The 15,149-nt window shown below is 38.4% G+C and overlaps 3 protein-coding genes across 6 annotated transcripts; all 3 read left to right on the top strand.

The window, feature by feature from the left end:
- The first annotated feature begins 76 nt into the window (after positions 1-76).
- Positions 77-3,350, top strand: LOC140779960 (transcription factor ILR3-like). Of its 2 annotated transcripts, none has more exons than XM_073125315.1 (5): positions 77-250; positions 361-408; positions 1,361-1,474; positions 1,642-1,804; positions 2,315-3,350. In XM_073125315.1, the coding sequence occupies exons 1-5, from the start codon at positions 153-155 to the stop codon at positions 2,600-2,602; spliced, it is 711 nt and encodes a 236-aa protein (XP_072981416.1). In that variant the 5' UTR covers positions 77-152; the 3' UTR covers positions 2,603-3,350. The 2 variants fall into 2 exon arrangements, with proteins under 2 accessions (XP_072981416.1, XP_072981417.1); XM_073125316.1 differs by having other exon boundaries at positions 78-250; positions 1,397-1,474.
- Positions 3,351-3,568: 218 nt separating this feature from the next.
- Positions 3,569-6,624, top strand: LOC140779961 (uncharacterized). Of its 2 annotated transcripts, none has more exons than XM_073125318.1 (6): positions 3,569-3,715; positions 4,525-4,796; positions 4,909-5,043; positions 5,434-5,490; positions 5,816-5,950; positions 6,113-6,624. In XM_073125318.1, the coding sequence occupies exons 2-6, from the start codon at positions 4,527-4,529 to the stop codon at positions 6,176-6,178; spliced, it is 663 nt and encodes a 220-aa protein (XP_072981419.1). In that variant the 5' UTR covers positions 3,569-3,715; positions 4,525-4,526; the 3' UTR covers positions 6,179-6,624. The 2 variants fall into 2 exon arrangements, with proteins under 2 accessions (XP_072981419.1, XP_072981418.1); XM_073125317.1 differs by lacking the exon at positions 3,569-3,715 and adding an exon at positions 3,722-3,770.
- Positions 6,625-7,835: 1,211 nt separating this feature from the next.
- On the top strand, positions 7,836-12,642 carry LOC140777931 (delta(24)-sterol reductase-like). 2 transcript variants are annotated; one of them, XM_073122359.1, is made up of 3 exons: positions 7,836-7,988; positions 10,215-11,462; positions 11,876-12,642. In XM_073122359.1, the coding sequence occupies exons 2-3, from the start codon at positions 10,224-10,226 to the stop codon at positions 12,317-12,319; spliced, it is 1,683 nt and encodes a 560-aa protein (XP_072978460.1). In that variant the 5' UTR covers positions 7,836-7,988; positions 10,215-10,223; the 3' UTR covers positions 12,320-12,642. The 2 variants fall into 2 exon arrangements, with proteins under 2 accessions (XP_072978460.1, XP_072978461.1); XM_073122360.1 differs by lacking the exon at positions 7,836-7,988 and adding an exon at positions 8,045-8,320.
- Positions 12,643-15,149: the final 2,507 nt, after the last annotated feature.

The raw sequence follows: 15,149 nt of genomic DNA, 5'->3' as shown, positions 1-15,149 counted from the left end.
AATCGACGGTCGAGATTTCTCTTAGAGGTTCCTCCTTCCCCCGCGAAATCGAAGCTTATTTACGCATTCTACTCCCTTTCCAAAACCGCTCTTTTCCTCTCTCCTCTCTCCTCTTATTCCTCTAAACCTAACCGTAGATTACTACTGCTGAGATGGAGTCCCACGCGATTGACGACTACTGGATCGACGGAGGAGGGTCCGACGCGGAGCTGCGCTGCGCGCTCGAGAGCTTCACCGCTGCCAACGCCGGGTATGGAGATCGAAGCACTTAGTTTTGTTCAATGGGGTTTCTCGGAGATTTATCTGATGCGTGTCGTGTATTGGTGGTGATTTGGTGCGATTATTGTGAGATTGTGGCAGAATTGGGGTTGAGGAGGTGTATGGAGATGCTTGTGGCTCGAGGAAAAGGTACGATCTTTGTGGATTGTTTTTAATTGCAGTGATATGGACGATGTATCTTTTAATCTTTTATGTTTTTAGAAAAACTTCGAAGATTTAACCACCCACTTGGTGAAACATTCAATAAGAGCTTCGGGTATTCGAAGATGCACTAGGTTATCTTGTGTGCTTTGCAGATTAAGAGGCAACCGAATGAGTGTTTTTGGAAATGCGAACAATAAGAGTTTGGCATCGTGACGAGTATTGCGGTTGTTTAGGAGAATTTAGGAGGTGTCCTTTGACAATAAGTTGTTACTGTAGCTAACATTAAGCAGTGGAGCATCTATGCATGAGTAGTTGGCTCTGGTAAGTATCCACAATTGATTGTCTTCCCTTCTGCTTGGTAGCCTCAGCCATATAGGTGTTCAAATATATTGTGTTATAAAGCTAGCAGCATGGAAAGTGTTGCTCACGCAATTTTTTCTTGATGAATTTGGCCCAAAATCGATGGAGTATATTGTCTGTTTAATGCTTCTGATAATGAAATAAAGTGTGATGAAATTTAATATCATCCCTCACAGGGTGATAGTAAATATAATAGTATAGCAGAGGATTATACTAGTCTTTGTATTTTAAGGTATCAAGTGGAACCACCAAATGTATGGGAAGAAGGATGTGAATTTTAGTAATTATTTTTTATCTGTGCAGCCTGTGCTAGTTGGTGGTCAAGAGACATAATTTTGACTTGCATATTTTGCAAGTTTTATGGCCAAGTTACTTAATTTGATAGATTTATCTTAATCAAAGCAATTTTACAACACTGGATAAATTTCATACTACAATTGACTATTTTTAATGCATGACAGTGTGAGAATTCAGCATTTTTCAGGTATAGCATGTTATATTTACTTGGCATCAAAGTATTTGTTATAAGCAGAATATTATGTTCATTTCATCTGCTTTATTCTGCTACTTGGTGTAGGAAAAACTTGCACTCTTTAAGTTTAAAATGTTGCAGGGCAAGAGATGAATCCTGTATGGGACCCAAGTCTAAAGCTTGCCGCGAGAAGCTGCGGCGTGATAGGCTAAATGATAGGTACTCACTCTTCTAAAAAGGAAGGGGGCAAGTACAATAAGATTGTGTCCCTTATACATCCCTCTCTCCTCCCTCTCTCTTTATACTTGCTCAAAGTACTTTGTACATACTATTAGTGTTATTTCGTAAGTGACCTTTACAAGTGATTCTTCCTTGTTCACTTTTAGGTTTCTGGAGTTGAGTTCCATACTTGATCCTGGTAGACCGCCTAAATCTGATAAAGCAAGTATTTTGAGTGATGCATCTCGTATAGTGGTACAACTTAGAAGTGAATCTCAACAGCTTAAAGAATCAAACGAACAGCTGCAAGAAATGATTAAAGATCTGAAGGTCTCACCCTATGACGATGCTTCTTCTTTCTAATTAGATGAGTTTCTGCAGATTTTGAATTTGCTTTTGTCTTTTTGCTTATATCCGCTGCATTTATTGGTATTCACATTGCTGTTGAGATTGGATATGTGATAGGTCTGTTGTTAAGTGACGCCTTTCTAGGGAACTCCACATGCTTGCTTGATGAAATTGTAACATACTTGGGACACAGTTTGTTTTCATGTGGATCTGTGATTGAATCATAAAAATTTAAGAATGAGTGGAACAAAATGAAAAAAAGAACGGAATAGCCTGGAGGAGGCCTGGAAAAGTTAGGGAATCGTTCTGAGAAAGGCAAAATTAAATTATTTTCTTATCACCAGTTCTTTGGAATAATGATATAGTTCTGTTTGCTTGAAGGTTTCAAGCATTACTTTTCTAAGACGAACAATTAGCATGTCCTAGTCCCTTGTTAAATTAGTGCATCGTAATAATCTATGATACCCACATACATCTTCTATTTTATTGTAGATGGAGAAGAATGAGCTGCGAGAAGAAAAGATCAGGCTGAAGGATGATAAAGAGAGACTAGAGCAACAAGTTAAAGCCATGACTCTGCCTCCAGCAGGATACATGCCACATCCAATTGCTTTCCATCCTGCTGCTGCTGCTGCTCCTCCATTGGCTCCTCATAGTCAAGCCCCAACAAACAAGGCCACTCCTTTTACTGCATTCCCTGGTATGGCAATGTGGCAATGGTTGCCACCTGCTGTCCTAGACACAAAGCAAGACCCAAAGCTCTGGCCTCCGAATGCATAGCCCTCAAATATTAAGTAGCTACATTTACTGGCTAACCCTTTTGCTTTCTCTGTATCTGATTTTTAAGTAAGTTGAGCAGCTGGTGAGAAATTTTTGGTATTCTCAATTGTCGCCGGTGGAAGACAATCACCCGAAAGTTTAACGATATGTTGAACTGCAAGGATAATGCTTGTTCCAGTATTCAGTACTTCGAGCCCCTGTGTTTGGAGCTCTCCTCCTAAATATTTTCTTCTCCTTTTCCTATAAACAAAAAATTTCAGGAGCATTTAAGGTAAAGAGGAGCAAGTTGAGTTTTCCATAGTATCTTCCAAATGATCACCTTTGCGTACCCCTCATTGTACTATAATACCATGTATTTTTAACTCTTGTGCTTGTTCTGCCATTAATCCTTGTGTTGTTTGGAGCAAAAGCTGTGAATTTTTTGGACTACATCAAGGAGGTCAGTGATTGATGATCCATTGATACATTATAGATTCAGCTTTTGGCAATGCATGACTGCTATTGTATGTGGGATTCTGTTTTATTGCTCCTGAAAGGTCTACTTACCATCAGAAGCATAAACACAAAGTTTCTGGAATTATGATGCATATTATTCGTTCTTACTTCTGTAGTAAACTCTATGTCACATTCTTACTAAAGAAGAAGAAGAATAATTAAAAAAAAAAAGGCTTGTTAATTATTATGCCCTTCCCACGGGTGGGGACGAATCACAGGATCCATCACATTCAGCAAGTCGACGTCGGATAACTCTCCACGCTGCTATCGGAGTTTATCCATCCTTATTCCAACTCCAATTCCTTGATGCGTATCGAAATATCCGGGTCTCGTATTATTTTCCGTGAAGCAATAGTTTGTTTATCCACTTATCCAAGCCAATCTAAACCACTCGGTCGCTCGGTCGGTCGCTCGGTCGATCGCTCGCTCGCTCGTTCCTTTTCCGCGCCTCGTCTCCGCCACATTTCCAAGTGCAGCTCGTCGTCTCTTGACCTCTATTTCAAAAACGTCGCCCCGATTAATCGCCGAGTGAGAGATGAGGCCCTCGTAATTTTATCCCTGCGCCGACCCTAGCCTCGCCCTCTCCATTGGGAACTCTCCTTGTATGATCTCCGAGAGGTATTTGTTTTCCGAACCTACCTTTCTCTTCGTTAGATTTTGATGTACTTGATTGGTTCTTTTCTTTTCCTTCTCTCTCTCTCTCTCTCTCTCTATCTCTTTCTTTCACTTCAAATTGAGATCATGCTTCGTTTCCTTTGACAACTAATCTGTTCTGCTACTTTCTTGGTCCTTCTAAATAGCTGCCATTTAATCATCTGTGCATAGTTGGAGCAGTCATGGCGGTTTAATTAACATAGATGTTAAAAACTGTTAATAGTTTGTTAATTCCCTTTGCCTGTTGCTAATTCTATTTATTTGAAATGTGAGGATTCTGGCAATCTGTTTTAGGTGATGAGCCAATACCTAATACTTTCCAAACATGTGTCAGTGAAGAGTTCTGTGAGTTCTTTTATGGTACCTCTAATTTAGGAATATGTCTTAAGGGAATGGGGGAAAACCAAAGGAGTTATACTGTTGCAATTTTTATTAATTTTTTTTTTAAAGTTTGCTTTTTTGTTGACAAAAGTCTGGGCAAGGAGATAGATGTGATTTTGTTTTTAGGAATAGCCAATGGATAGGCAAGGCAGTTAGCATCTGTATAGTTTTGTTTGACTGCCTTTATTCGATACACTGGTATGGAATCCTAATATAAAAATACTTGCGTATTAATATAGGATCATTTATCTGTTAGTTACAGTATCAAATGAAACTCATTTTTTGGCTCATGACGCATAATTCATTCTAGTAAAATCATCAGATGTTATTTTACTTTTTTTTGTTGTTGACATTCTCAACATCCTAAACAGAATGACAATGTTCTGTTTCAGGAATGACGATTGTTTTGTGTCCGCACCCTCGGAATCTACCATTGCCAATTTCTGAGAATCCTTCAAGAAGCAGATCGAACAAGGTGCAATGCTTGGGATATTCAAATATCGAATTCCTTTCTGGAGGAACATTCTCCGCGAAAGGTCAACAGTCCATAAATTACCATGGAAGGAAGCCACATTCTAAGTTTGTTACTGTTAGAGCGTCCAGTGATGATGCAGAAACAAGCAATTCTGAAGATGATCAGGACAAGGAAACTGAAAAGGAAGAGGTGCTCCATAAATTCCTTGTCATGCTATTGGGTCCTGAGATTACATTTATTCTCTGTAATGCGGGCAAGTGGATATAACCCATAATGTGAGTTCCTTATATATCTTTTTCAGGTGAATCGTGGGCTATCCCGTGACGATTTGGAAAGAATTGTTGGGTCAGACGATTCAACATTTAGTGGGGTGGATCTTGCAACTCTCATCAGGAAAAAATATGGAAGATCATATGATGTGCAACTTATAAAAAAGGTACTTCCATTTCAGTTGCATGCTATAACTTGGGTGATAGTCCTACCATATTATACATATTTTAGGTTGAGACTTGCATAAGAGTATGTTAAGAAATCCACAAAGCAATATGCGAGCAAATTAACTGCATAATAAAAATTTCATCAATAAATATTTCGGCAACTATTTCCAACTCTTCACTTGCCCCTATTGTCAACTTTTGGTAATAATAGTTATAGATATGGCTTATCTTTTGAGGAAATAGTACGTACGACTTCATACTAAACTTTTGAGGTTTAAAATTGCAGAGATTATTTGAATCCAGATATGATGGGAATTACTCAACACATATGAATGAATATATATTGTTGGGCACTCAATTTCTGATGTGAAATTTCCCTTGTTATACAGGAATTCATGGGAAGAAACCTTTTGGCGATGAACGTCATGTGGAAGTACATGGAACAAGTAAGTTAATCTGTTAATATTTTTCAACACTTTGGTTTATTTAAATCTTTGATGCCATGTTAGCAGCAACATGAAATATTGCCTTTTAAAATGGACTGGTGGAGGCCCGCGCAGAGAAGTCAGATTAAGTTTTGGATTTAATCAGAAGGAATGAGAATTCCCAATTTGTTTACTTGAAACAAAATTCGGAAGTAGGACATAAATTAGTAAACTTTATGATCATTTAATTGTAGATCTTGTAATCTACTCTTTTAAAGGTTCATTACAGAACTTCTGTTTATCTGTGTTGTGAATCCTTCATATCTATTATTAATTTCTCTGTTAGAGATCTTTTCCTTTGACTGAGGAGGAGTATATATTGAGGCTCGATGATGTGGCAAACACATTGAAATGCTGGGGAGCTGTCTCACATATTCGAAATAGTCTAGAAAAATTGAAGGAACGGCCTCGAATAGGAAAGGTACTTATTTAAGCTGTATTATAATATTCTGAGTTTTGCAATGCAAGCTGCATTATAATATTTTCAGTTCTGTGTGAAAATTTTAGTTTCCTCAAAGCATCACTCACAGCATATATATGTATATACTTTGAGAAGGTTATGCTCTTTTCTTTACCTTCACAGGCAGTGAGTATTTTTATTGACATGGATGAGTCCGGAGGGCGCTCCAGGGAATGGATTTACAAGTGATGGATCATCACATTGGCGTTTGTTCCTTTCCCTTTCTGCAAAGGGGTTATAGTTGCAAATGTATCGCAAGTAAAAAACTTCACACCTCTTCCCTCGCTGAAGACACCAAGTGCGTAAATGGAGCTGGTGATTTTTCCACTTGAGAACCATGAAAGATGGATGAACCTTAAGGCAATCAATGTTATCAATTGTTAAAATGTCCGAGATCCTGTATCCTTTCATCGTCACCTCCTTTTAGTTCATCTGTAAAAAGATATATTCGGAATTCCATTCCTATACAGCTAGTCATCAAATATTTTGATGTAAAGGTTATCTCTTGTCAAGATTCTATTTGCTTGAGAGTGAAAACAACCACATCTGAACATCAAGCACATTGTATACTACTATATAATTTTAGCTGGCAACAAGTGGCACAGAGAATCTTGCTAGTTCTTCATTTTGCCTCCTGTCTGTTGCTTTTGGACCCTTAAATTCTCGCATAAATTATGCAGGAATAATAGTTGCTTTACTTTATCAGATGCACTTGAAAATGGAAGAGTTGATTTCCAATCAGTATACAATGCACAATAATGAAACAAGCGCACAGAACTTCCACTAGGTTGTGACCTAATAAATTAATACAAGTACTCAAGTTGAGACGGCGTTGGCCCCTCAGCTTATTGTAAAGTACCATGGGATGTGCTAGTGGACACTAAGCTTTAAAATTGGATCATCACAACCAACATAACTTTGTCTGACAGATCTAAATGTACACAAACAAAATCTAGAGGTAGAGACAACTTCCAGGTGTGATCTCATCACTCCAATTAGTACAATAATTTCTCTCCCAGTCTTGCACTTCCAATTGTGTTCCATGAAGGTACATCTTGAGTACTTTGGTTGGTAGTGGCATTATCAAATCATCAAGTGCACGTATGGACTTGTAAAGCTACAAGATGAGTTCAATAACCGACATAAAAGTAGCACATGATATGGAGAGTAGCAACCCCCCCCTCTCTCTCTCTCATATACAGCAACAGCCAAATAAATGAGCAATTATACATTGCTTAAAATTTTGAGTAAGAAAGAAAAATAAATTTATCATTAAAAGCACCCTACTTTTTTATCTTTATTATTAACTTTAAAAAAAAATTTGTTTATACTATTGTAAATGCCTTAACATATGGATACTCTATTATTCAACCGTTTTAATTTGCTTTTAATACCCTGTCGTTATTACTCTTAATCGAGTCACCAAATAGATAAGTAAATTAATTATAGATATAACATAGCTTAATATCTTTTAAGTAAGTTTTTTTTTTCTTAAAAGCTAAGATTAATAAAGAGGGAACCCGTATCTTAGATATTTATTTTTATTTTTGTAATATAATATATATATATATATTTTACAATAAGCTTAAATCTGGAAATTTGAAAGAAATAATTTCTTGGATTCGGATCCAGCCCGCCAACTCGGAGTGCTTCTAGAACGTGTCGATAGTTGGCATACAAATTATGAAGTATATATATATATATATGCCAAGGAATGTACTGGTGCCACGTGGAGGTGGACTTTGATTTTGACAGTTGTACTCCGAAGATTTCTATCTAGGTAGAGACGACGCGTGGATATTGAGCAGGCAGCCAAGAGGTACCAAGTACTCCGATGTAGTAAATTCCTTCATTCGATCTCTGCAGACAATCCACCAGTCTTCGGAGAACCCGTCACTGCTATTAAAATTTAGAACCCCACTCCTGCTGCTGTGGTGCCGTCCACTCGTCCCTCGAGCTCGAGCCGGTGAGAGAGAGAGCAGTCGCCATTTTTCCCCCGGTGAGATTTCCATTAAACTCACCTCAGAGTTTTCCAATCGCTTTAATGGCGTTTATAAACCCTAGATGGAATCTTTTTCCCTTACCCAAAACCCTAGATGGGAAGGAAGAGTTTTTTTGTCACATACGTAGATCGCTGTTTTATTTGGATTATCTTCAGTCGCATCACGTGATTCTAATGTTTGATACGCTTCTGGGGAATCTGGAGGTTTTAGATCTGAGGTTTTATCAGTTTTATATAATGCTGTTGGGAATATAGCTTCCCTCAGTGATCCGCCTTTCTCCTCGGAGGTTTCGAGGGAAGGCAAAAGTTTTGAAGCAGAATTTGGAGAGGTAATCGGAGATAGGGTTTCTTTGTTGTGATTAGTGCGGTTGTAGTGTTGCAGGGAAATCTGTGGGGCTTAACTTAGTACGCGTGTGGATTTCTTTCCATTTTGACGATTGTTTTGTGTGCGCTCATTTATCGTTGTAATAGCTGGTTCTGAGCGTTTTCTGTTGCGGAGTTCTTTGTTGTGATTAATGTGGTTGTAGTGTTGCAGGGAGATGTCCGGGGCTTAGTTTAGTAGGCGTATGGATTTCTTTCCATTTTGACGATTAATTTGTATATGCGCTCATTTATGGTTGTAAGAGCTGGATTTGAGCGTTTTCTATTGAGGTCCACCGGACCTATGGTTTCTTTGTTGTGATTAATGCGGTTGTAGTGTTGCAGGGAGATGTCTGGGGCTTACTTTATTAGGCGTATGGATTTCTTTCCATTTTGAAGATTGATTTGTATGCGCTCATTTATTGTTGTAATAGCTGGATCTGAGCGCTTTCTGTTGAGGTTCACCTGACATAGGGTTTCTTTGTTGTGATTAATGCGGTTGTAATGTTGCAGGGAGGTGTCGGGCTTAGTTTAGTAGGCGTATGGATTTCTTTACATTTTGACGATTGATTTGTATGCGCTCATTTATCGTTGTAATAGCTGGATCTGAGCGTTTTCTGTTGAGGTTTACACGTCTGCCAAGTGCCAGAAGTTATTATTGTAACCGATCTAGAAGTTCTTCTCTAGGAAATGATCTGCTTGTAACCAAGGTCTGGTTATTGCTACCCTGATCCACTCTATTTGTGTGATTCCTGAGTTTCCTAGTGCGATAGGGATGGTAGTTCCACATAAAGGTCTTCTTTGGTTTAAAATTGACATGATGCTTGAGACCCTTATTTCACCCTTCTAGCAAAAGCTGGTATAGTCACTCTGTCCTCAAGCAAGGTAGTTCATTATATTAGAAGTAGTATTTTGATGCTCAACATATTTGGCATGTTTAAAGGCCTTCATTGAGGCTCAAAAATATTTTTGATCCAAGTTTGATCATGAGCTGACTCGATCAAGTAGGCTCGATAAGACTCAAAATAATACTGATTATTATTATTATTATTTATACAATATGAATAATATTCTTCTATTATATTTGAAAATTTGCTTAAGTGGATTGTCATGTGCTTTGAACTTGTAGAGTTTAGTTCTGAATCCTGATACTATTATGTCTTTTCCAAATATATAAACATTTCTACTAGTTTATACTTTTATAGTTAAATTAGGCTTTATTTTAAGTTTAATTCAAGCCTAAATCAAGCTTGATCAGACTCAAAATTTGGATTGAATTGATTAAGGCTTGAAATTGTTTTATTAATCGGTTCGTTTCGGCTTGAGCTCAAAATTGTCTTGAATTTCAATTTAACCTTATCACATATCTAGGCTTGAAATTAATTTTAATTCAAGTTTGATCAGAGCTCGGCTCGATCAATCTAAGCTTGAAATTACCTTTGTATTTTCTATACATAAGTAATACAGTTGCTTACAAAAGATACTGGTGGAATTAAACTTTGGGTTTGCATCTTTTAGTATCTTATCCTTGCAAAATTCACCTTCTTCACTCAAACACCCGAACATTTTATATAACTTCATGTGAAATTTCTCAGACATGGTTATGTTACAACGAAGTGCCTAAAGAACAATCATGTCTATCAATGCTCGTGCTTGGTTTGTTTTCTGCTCATATGTACTTTACAAATATTAAGCATGTTTGATCATTGGTCTCAACTTTCACGATTTAGGAAATTTTTACTCCTTTATATATATATTTTCTTGTATAGTTACACTGTGCTTATTTTATAATCCCAAATGTTAGGTTACCGTTTATTTGATTATTTAACATTAATGTGATTACTTACTGTCTCTATTATTTAGTCAATAAGCATGTCAGATCTACAAGCACCTCTGCGTCCAAAACGGAAGAAGGTTTTGGTGGAGTACTTTGTCCAGTTCCGATGGATAATTGTCATCTTTGTTGTCCTTCCCATCTCTTGCCTGATCTACTTCAGTTTATTTCTGGGAGATGTAAGATCCGCTATGAAGTCAGAAAAGCGCCGTCAGAAGGAACACGACGAGAATGTGAAGAAAGTAGTGAATCGTCTTAAGCAGAGAAATCCAAAGAAAGATGGTCTTGTGTGCACAGCAAGGAAGCCATACATTGCTGTTGGCATGCGTAATGTGGACTATAAGCGTGTGAGGCATTTTGAGATTGATCTCTCTGCATTTAGAAACATCCTTGAGATTGACAAAGAGAGGATGATTGCAAAAGTGGAGCCTCTTGTTAACATGGGTCAGATAACTCGTGCTACAGTTCCCATGAATCTCGCCCTTGCTGTGGTTGCGGAGCTTGATGATCTTACAGTTGGAGGATTAATCAATGGTTATGGAATTGAGGGAAGCTCTCATATATATGGTCTTTTCTCTGATACAGTGGTTGCCATGGAAGTTGTGCTCTCAGATGGGCGAGTTGTTAGGGCTACCAAGGACAATGAATACTCAGACCTTTTCTATGGTATTCCATGGTCTCAAGGAACTCTAGGATTCCTAGTTTCAGCGGAGATAAAACTTATACCTATCAAGGAATATATGAGGCTAACATACACTCCTGTGAAAGGAAATCTGCAGGAAATAGCACAGGCATATGCTGATTCTTTTGCTCCACGAGATGGGGACCCATCTAAGATTCCAGATTTTGTTGAGGGAATGATATACAATCCATCAGAGGCTGTGATGATGACTGGGATGTATGCATCCAAGGAAGAGGCAAAGAGGAAGGGTAATGTCATTAATAGTGTGGGATGGTGGTTTAAGCGTTGGTTCTACCAACATGCTCAGACAGCACTTAAGAGAGGGGAATTCGTGGAATACATACCCACCAGAGAATATTACCACAGGCACACCAGGTGTCTCTATTGGGAAGGGAAATTGATCCTTCCGTTTGCTGACCAGTGGTGGTTCAGGTGGGCATTTGGGTGGTTGATGCCACCAAAGGTTTCTCTGCTTAAGGCCACCCAGGGTGAAGCTATCAGAAACTATTACCATGACATGCATGTCATCCAAGATATGTTGGTTCCTCTGTACAAAGTTGGGGATGCTCTTGAGTTTGTGCACCAAGAAATGGAGGTATATTTCTCTTCTTTGATTCACAGATATAATGTTTGCTCTATGCAGGCTTGCTACTATTAGTTTGCCTTCAGGCATTGTTCATCTTTATAATTTTCCATTATCAACTTGTTCTTGGCTGACTAAACCAGAATGCTTTTCTTAAATTCATCATTTGATGGTCATTTCTAGATAGATATTCGTTACTGATGCCATTTGAATTCATTATGGCCCCCGGCTGGTTACGAGTCAATTTCTGTTATTTCTGATATTTAATGTTATGTTTTTCTTGAGTTGAGACAAATCATAGTACTTTCCAATGGTGCTGTGTAGTTTGTAACTTGACAAGTTTGTTCCATGGTACAAAGTAAAATTACCTAGGGAACACGAGGGGCCCTTCTTTCCAATAAAGTGACTATTCTTGTACATTTCAGGTTTATCCTATATGGCTCTGCCCCCATCGTCTTTTTAGGCTTCCTATAAAAACTATGGTGTATCCCGAACCTGGTTTTGACCTTCACCACAGGCAGGGAGACACAAGCTATGCTCAAATGTTCACAGATATTGGTGTATACTATGCTCCTGGACCTGTCCTAAGGGGCGAGGAATATAATGGTGCAGAAGCTGTCCGCCGCATGGAAGAGTGGCTGATCCAAAACCATGGTTTCCAGCCCCAGTATGCAGTCTCCGAGCTCACCGAGAAGGACTTCTGGAGGATGTTCGATGCATCCCACTACGAGCATTGCCGCCGCAAGTACAGTGCAATTGGAACCTTCATGAGTGTCTACTACAAGTCCAAGAAAGGGCGGAAGACTGAGAAAGAGGTACAGGAAGCTGAAGCAGCTATCCTTGAACCAGCCTATGCTGAACAAGCTTAATCTGACTGAGTGGAACTTGAGACCATAAACATCTTCTTCCTTTCTAGTGGGTTCTGTGAACTCTCCCGTTTGCTTTAGTTTCAGCTTGATAGTGTAATTTGTGGCATCTTTCTGCCTGTTGGTTTAAAGCCCCTTTCGAACTCTAGTAACTAAACCTGACTGGAATTTTTCAATTCGTATGACTCGCCAAAATGTGGCTGCATGAAGTTATCATAAGGTTTTATTTCTTCTAGAGCTTCCTGCTTGAGGAATGAGACATACGATGCAAAGCTTGAACTATGTAGTTTCCAACAGCAGTATGAATCATTCTGTTAAATTTGCTCGATTTTGTGCCATTCTTCTTTCTCAATGACCCCAAAAATATGATACAAATATGATCTTTAACTTTCGTTCAATTGTGCGTTATTCAAGACCCAGAAAGTGGAAACTTGTCAAAATACCAAAGTGGATCACGAGCTCTCACTTGATAGGAAGGACTACGTCAATGAAACAAAAGCACCGGTAAGTATACACACAACATTCAGCCTTTGTCATTTCTCAGTCGGAGCTAACAACTGTAACATCAGCTTTTTCCTCCCCTTGGATGTATAAACAAAACTTAACTGTGAGCCAACCTGGGAGCTCATAGGTGTTCTTTTCTGTTCTATCTTTAACTTTAAGTTGTGTAATTGGCTTGCCGCAGACTTTCTTGGCTATCGCTGCATGCCGGTAGTAATCCTATCCATTGTCCTTCCAGGTACTGATGATCTTGTCGATGAACTGAACAGGCGTTACTGCTCAAGAAAGACCAAGGTAATTTTCTCTACATTTTAGTCTCTTTTTCTTTCTGTTCACTTATGTTTTCACTATGTGTATATTGAGTTCATGTTTCAGAGCATTGTAGGATGCAAAAAGAAAATATTCCTATCTTACAGTATCACTCACCACTTGATTTTGAATGGTGAATAAGGAGGAGCATCACATTCAAAGAGTAGAAAATATCTATTTAAGTTGCAAGACTAACAAGTAGGAAAGAGATGTAAAGTATCCAATCCAGATGTTATAGAGATGCAAGAAGTCTAGCTGAATCTTTTGGTAGACATGCCAATCTTGCAAAAATTCCTACAAGGGGAGCATTTCCGACTAGGATTGGCTGTGTGTGTTGATAGTTCTTCTGGTCGTCGGAGAACTCATCATTTGCATCCGGACCCCCGACAAGAGATCCAAGGATGATGTTAGGATCGGGATTCTTATTGTCGTACCAGTTGTCGAATCCATCGATGCATCCATCGAGAGCTCACAACACATATATTGATGAAATGGAAGCACCCTTGTGATGCACATGAGTTGGAAACTTCCCTCTATAATAACCAACCAATTATCGCATGGACTTTGGATTCTTTCCTAGAATGTACCAAGTTTTTTCACAATTGCAAGCAAGAGTAAGCCATGTACGTATTTGATGAAGACATGAAATGATGGAAACGAACTCAATTCCCTGTATACCTGGGATTCTGTAAACTTTAGGATGTCTGAAGCTTGAATTTGGTCGTTTGGACAATTGAGTTTGCTGTTCATCTGGACAATTGAGCTTGCTTTTCTGAAAAAGTACTGCATGTTGTTCCAGTTGTCGAAGTACAGAAGAAGGCCCCCCCTGATCAGACAACAACAGAATCCAAGTAAGAAGTGAAAGATTTTAATTTGATGCTACACGGTTACTGAATTTGATTTCTTATGTTACATCTATTAGGTTGACATTGATTTGATAACCTGGAGTCATCTTGACAATGTGGCCATTGTTCTTCAGAAGACAATGCCTGATACTGCTTTAGAGTGGCACTGTAAGCATCACTGCCTCCTTGCATCAGTATCTACAAAAGAGAACTTCCTACTTTATAACTTCAATGCGGTAAAAGAATGCTGAAAAAGTATACGGATTAGCATTGGGTACTACGAATCTGCAGCTTTTAAAATACTTCCTTATCGGATTTTTTTTTCTTCTTTTTGTCAAAATTAAGAGCTCATTACATTCAAGCAATTAATCTCAACATCACTGAGACATTCATGACATGGCTGGTAAGAAATATCATCCAAAATCCTTACATAAAAACCAGTCGATGAACGATAAACTTGCGAGCACACTGCATGGAGTCATCCTACCTAAGTTCTGGAAGAGTTGGCCCACTTGTTCAACCTAATATTTTAAAAGATTAGCCATGTCATCTAGCATATAATAAACCTATAACCTCATGATCTATGAAAAAAAAACATGGGAACTTATTATTTTGTTAAAAAAAAAAAAGCTTTTGAGTTTACATAAATACCACTCAAACTTAATAATCATATCTGTATTTCTAAGTTGTAGCTCATGGCCTTGACTTACTGATCGTCTCAAAAGCTAAGCTAAAGAGAGCACTGCTGTCATTTAGGATCATTACAATGGCAAAGGCGAGATCATCATAACAAGAAAGAAAGACTACTCTCTCTATCTTGCCATTGAAGTCTTATCTTTTTTCCATCACCTTACAGATGTTCTATATACCTACCTTCCGATCCAAGGCATTTTAATTGGAGCTCCCCCTACTTTATTGTGTTACCCTTTCCCATTTTCTTGTCTTCTGTGGAAGAAAGAGAAGCCACCAAACCCCACGAAAGATAATAGTAGTAGTTTTCCTCATGTGACCAGTGGAATTTTAAATCAGGAAGACTTGTAGGGAGGCAAGGAATAAAGAGTATTATAAAGTGATTAGTTAAATCATCTTGTTCAATTAGAGTTAGGGGAGAAACAAACGTTGATGGTTGCTCACAATAGGACAAGAATCAAGCATAAGAAACTTTGATTCGGTTCTAA

This window comes from Typha angustifolia, chromosome 15, assembly GCF_048772165.1.
Source record: "Typha angustifolia cultivar Huaian chromosome 15, ASM4877216v1, whole genome shotgun sequence".
Classification (NCBI taxonomy): Eukaryota; Viridiplantae; Streptophyta; class Magnoliopsida; order Poales; family Typhaceae; genus Typha; species Typha angustifolia.
The sequence above is the reverse complement of the archived record's forward strand: the minus strand, read 5'-3'. Positions and strand labels throughout refer to the sequence as shown.

What these genes read in the sequence shown, in the direction of transcription:
- LOC140779961 (XM_073125317.1), top strand. An exon ending in ATGTGCAACTTATAAAAAAG is followed by an intron (nt 5,044 to 5,433) that starts GTACTTCCATTT and finishes CTTGTTATACAG; the next exon opens with GAATTCATGGGAAGAAACCT. An exon ending in AACGGCCTCGAATAGGAAAG is followed by an intron (nt 5,951 to 6,112) that starts GTACTTATTTAA and finishes TTACCTTCACAG; the next exon opens with GCAGTGAGTATTTTTATTGA.
- LOC140779960 (XM_073125315.1), top strand. Translation starts at nt 153, where the DNA reads ATGGAGTCCCACGCGATTGACGACTACTGGATCGACGGAGGAGGGTCC. An exon ending in CGTGATAGGCTAAATGATAG is followed by an intron (nt 1,475 to 1,641) that starts GTACTCACTCTT and finishes GTTCACTTTTAG; the next exon opens with GTTTCTGGAGTTGAGTTCCA. An exon ending in AAATGATTAAAGATCTGAAG is followed by an intron (nt 1,805 to 2,314) that starts GTCTCACCCTAT and finishes ATTTTATTGTAG; the next exon opens with ATGGAGAAGAATGAGCTGCG.
- LOC140777931 (XM_073122359.1), top strand. Translation starts at nt 10,224, where the DNA reads ATGTCAGATCTACAAGCACCTCTGCGTCCAAAACGGAAGAAGGTTTTG. An exon ending in TTGTGCACCAAGAAATGGAG is followed by an intron (nt 11,463 to 11,875) that starts GTATATTTCTCT and finishes TGTACATTTCAG; the next exon opens with GTTTATCCTATATGGCTCTG.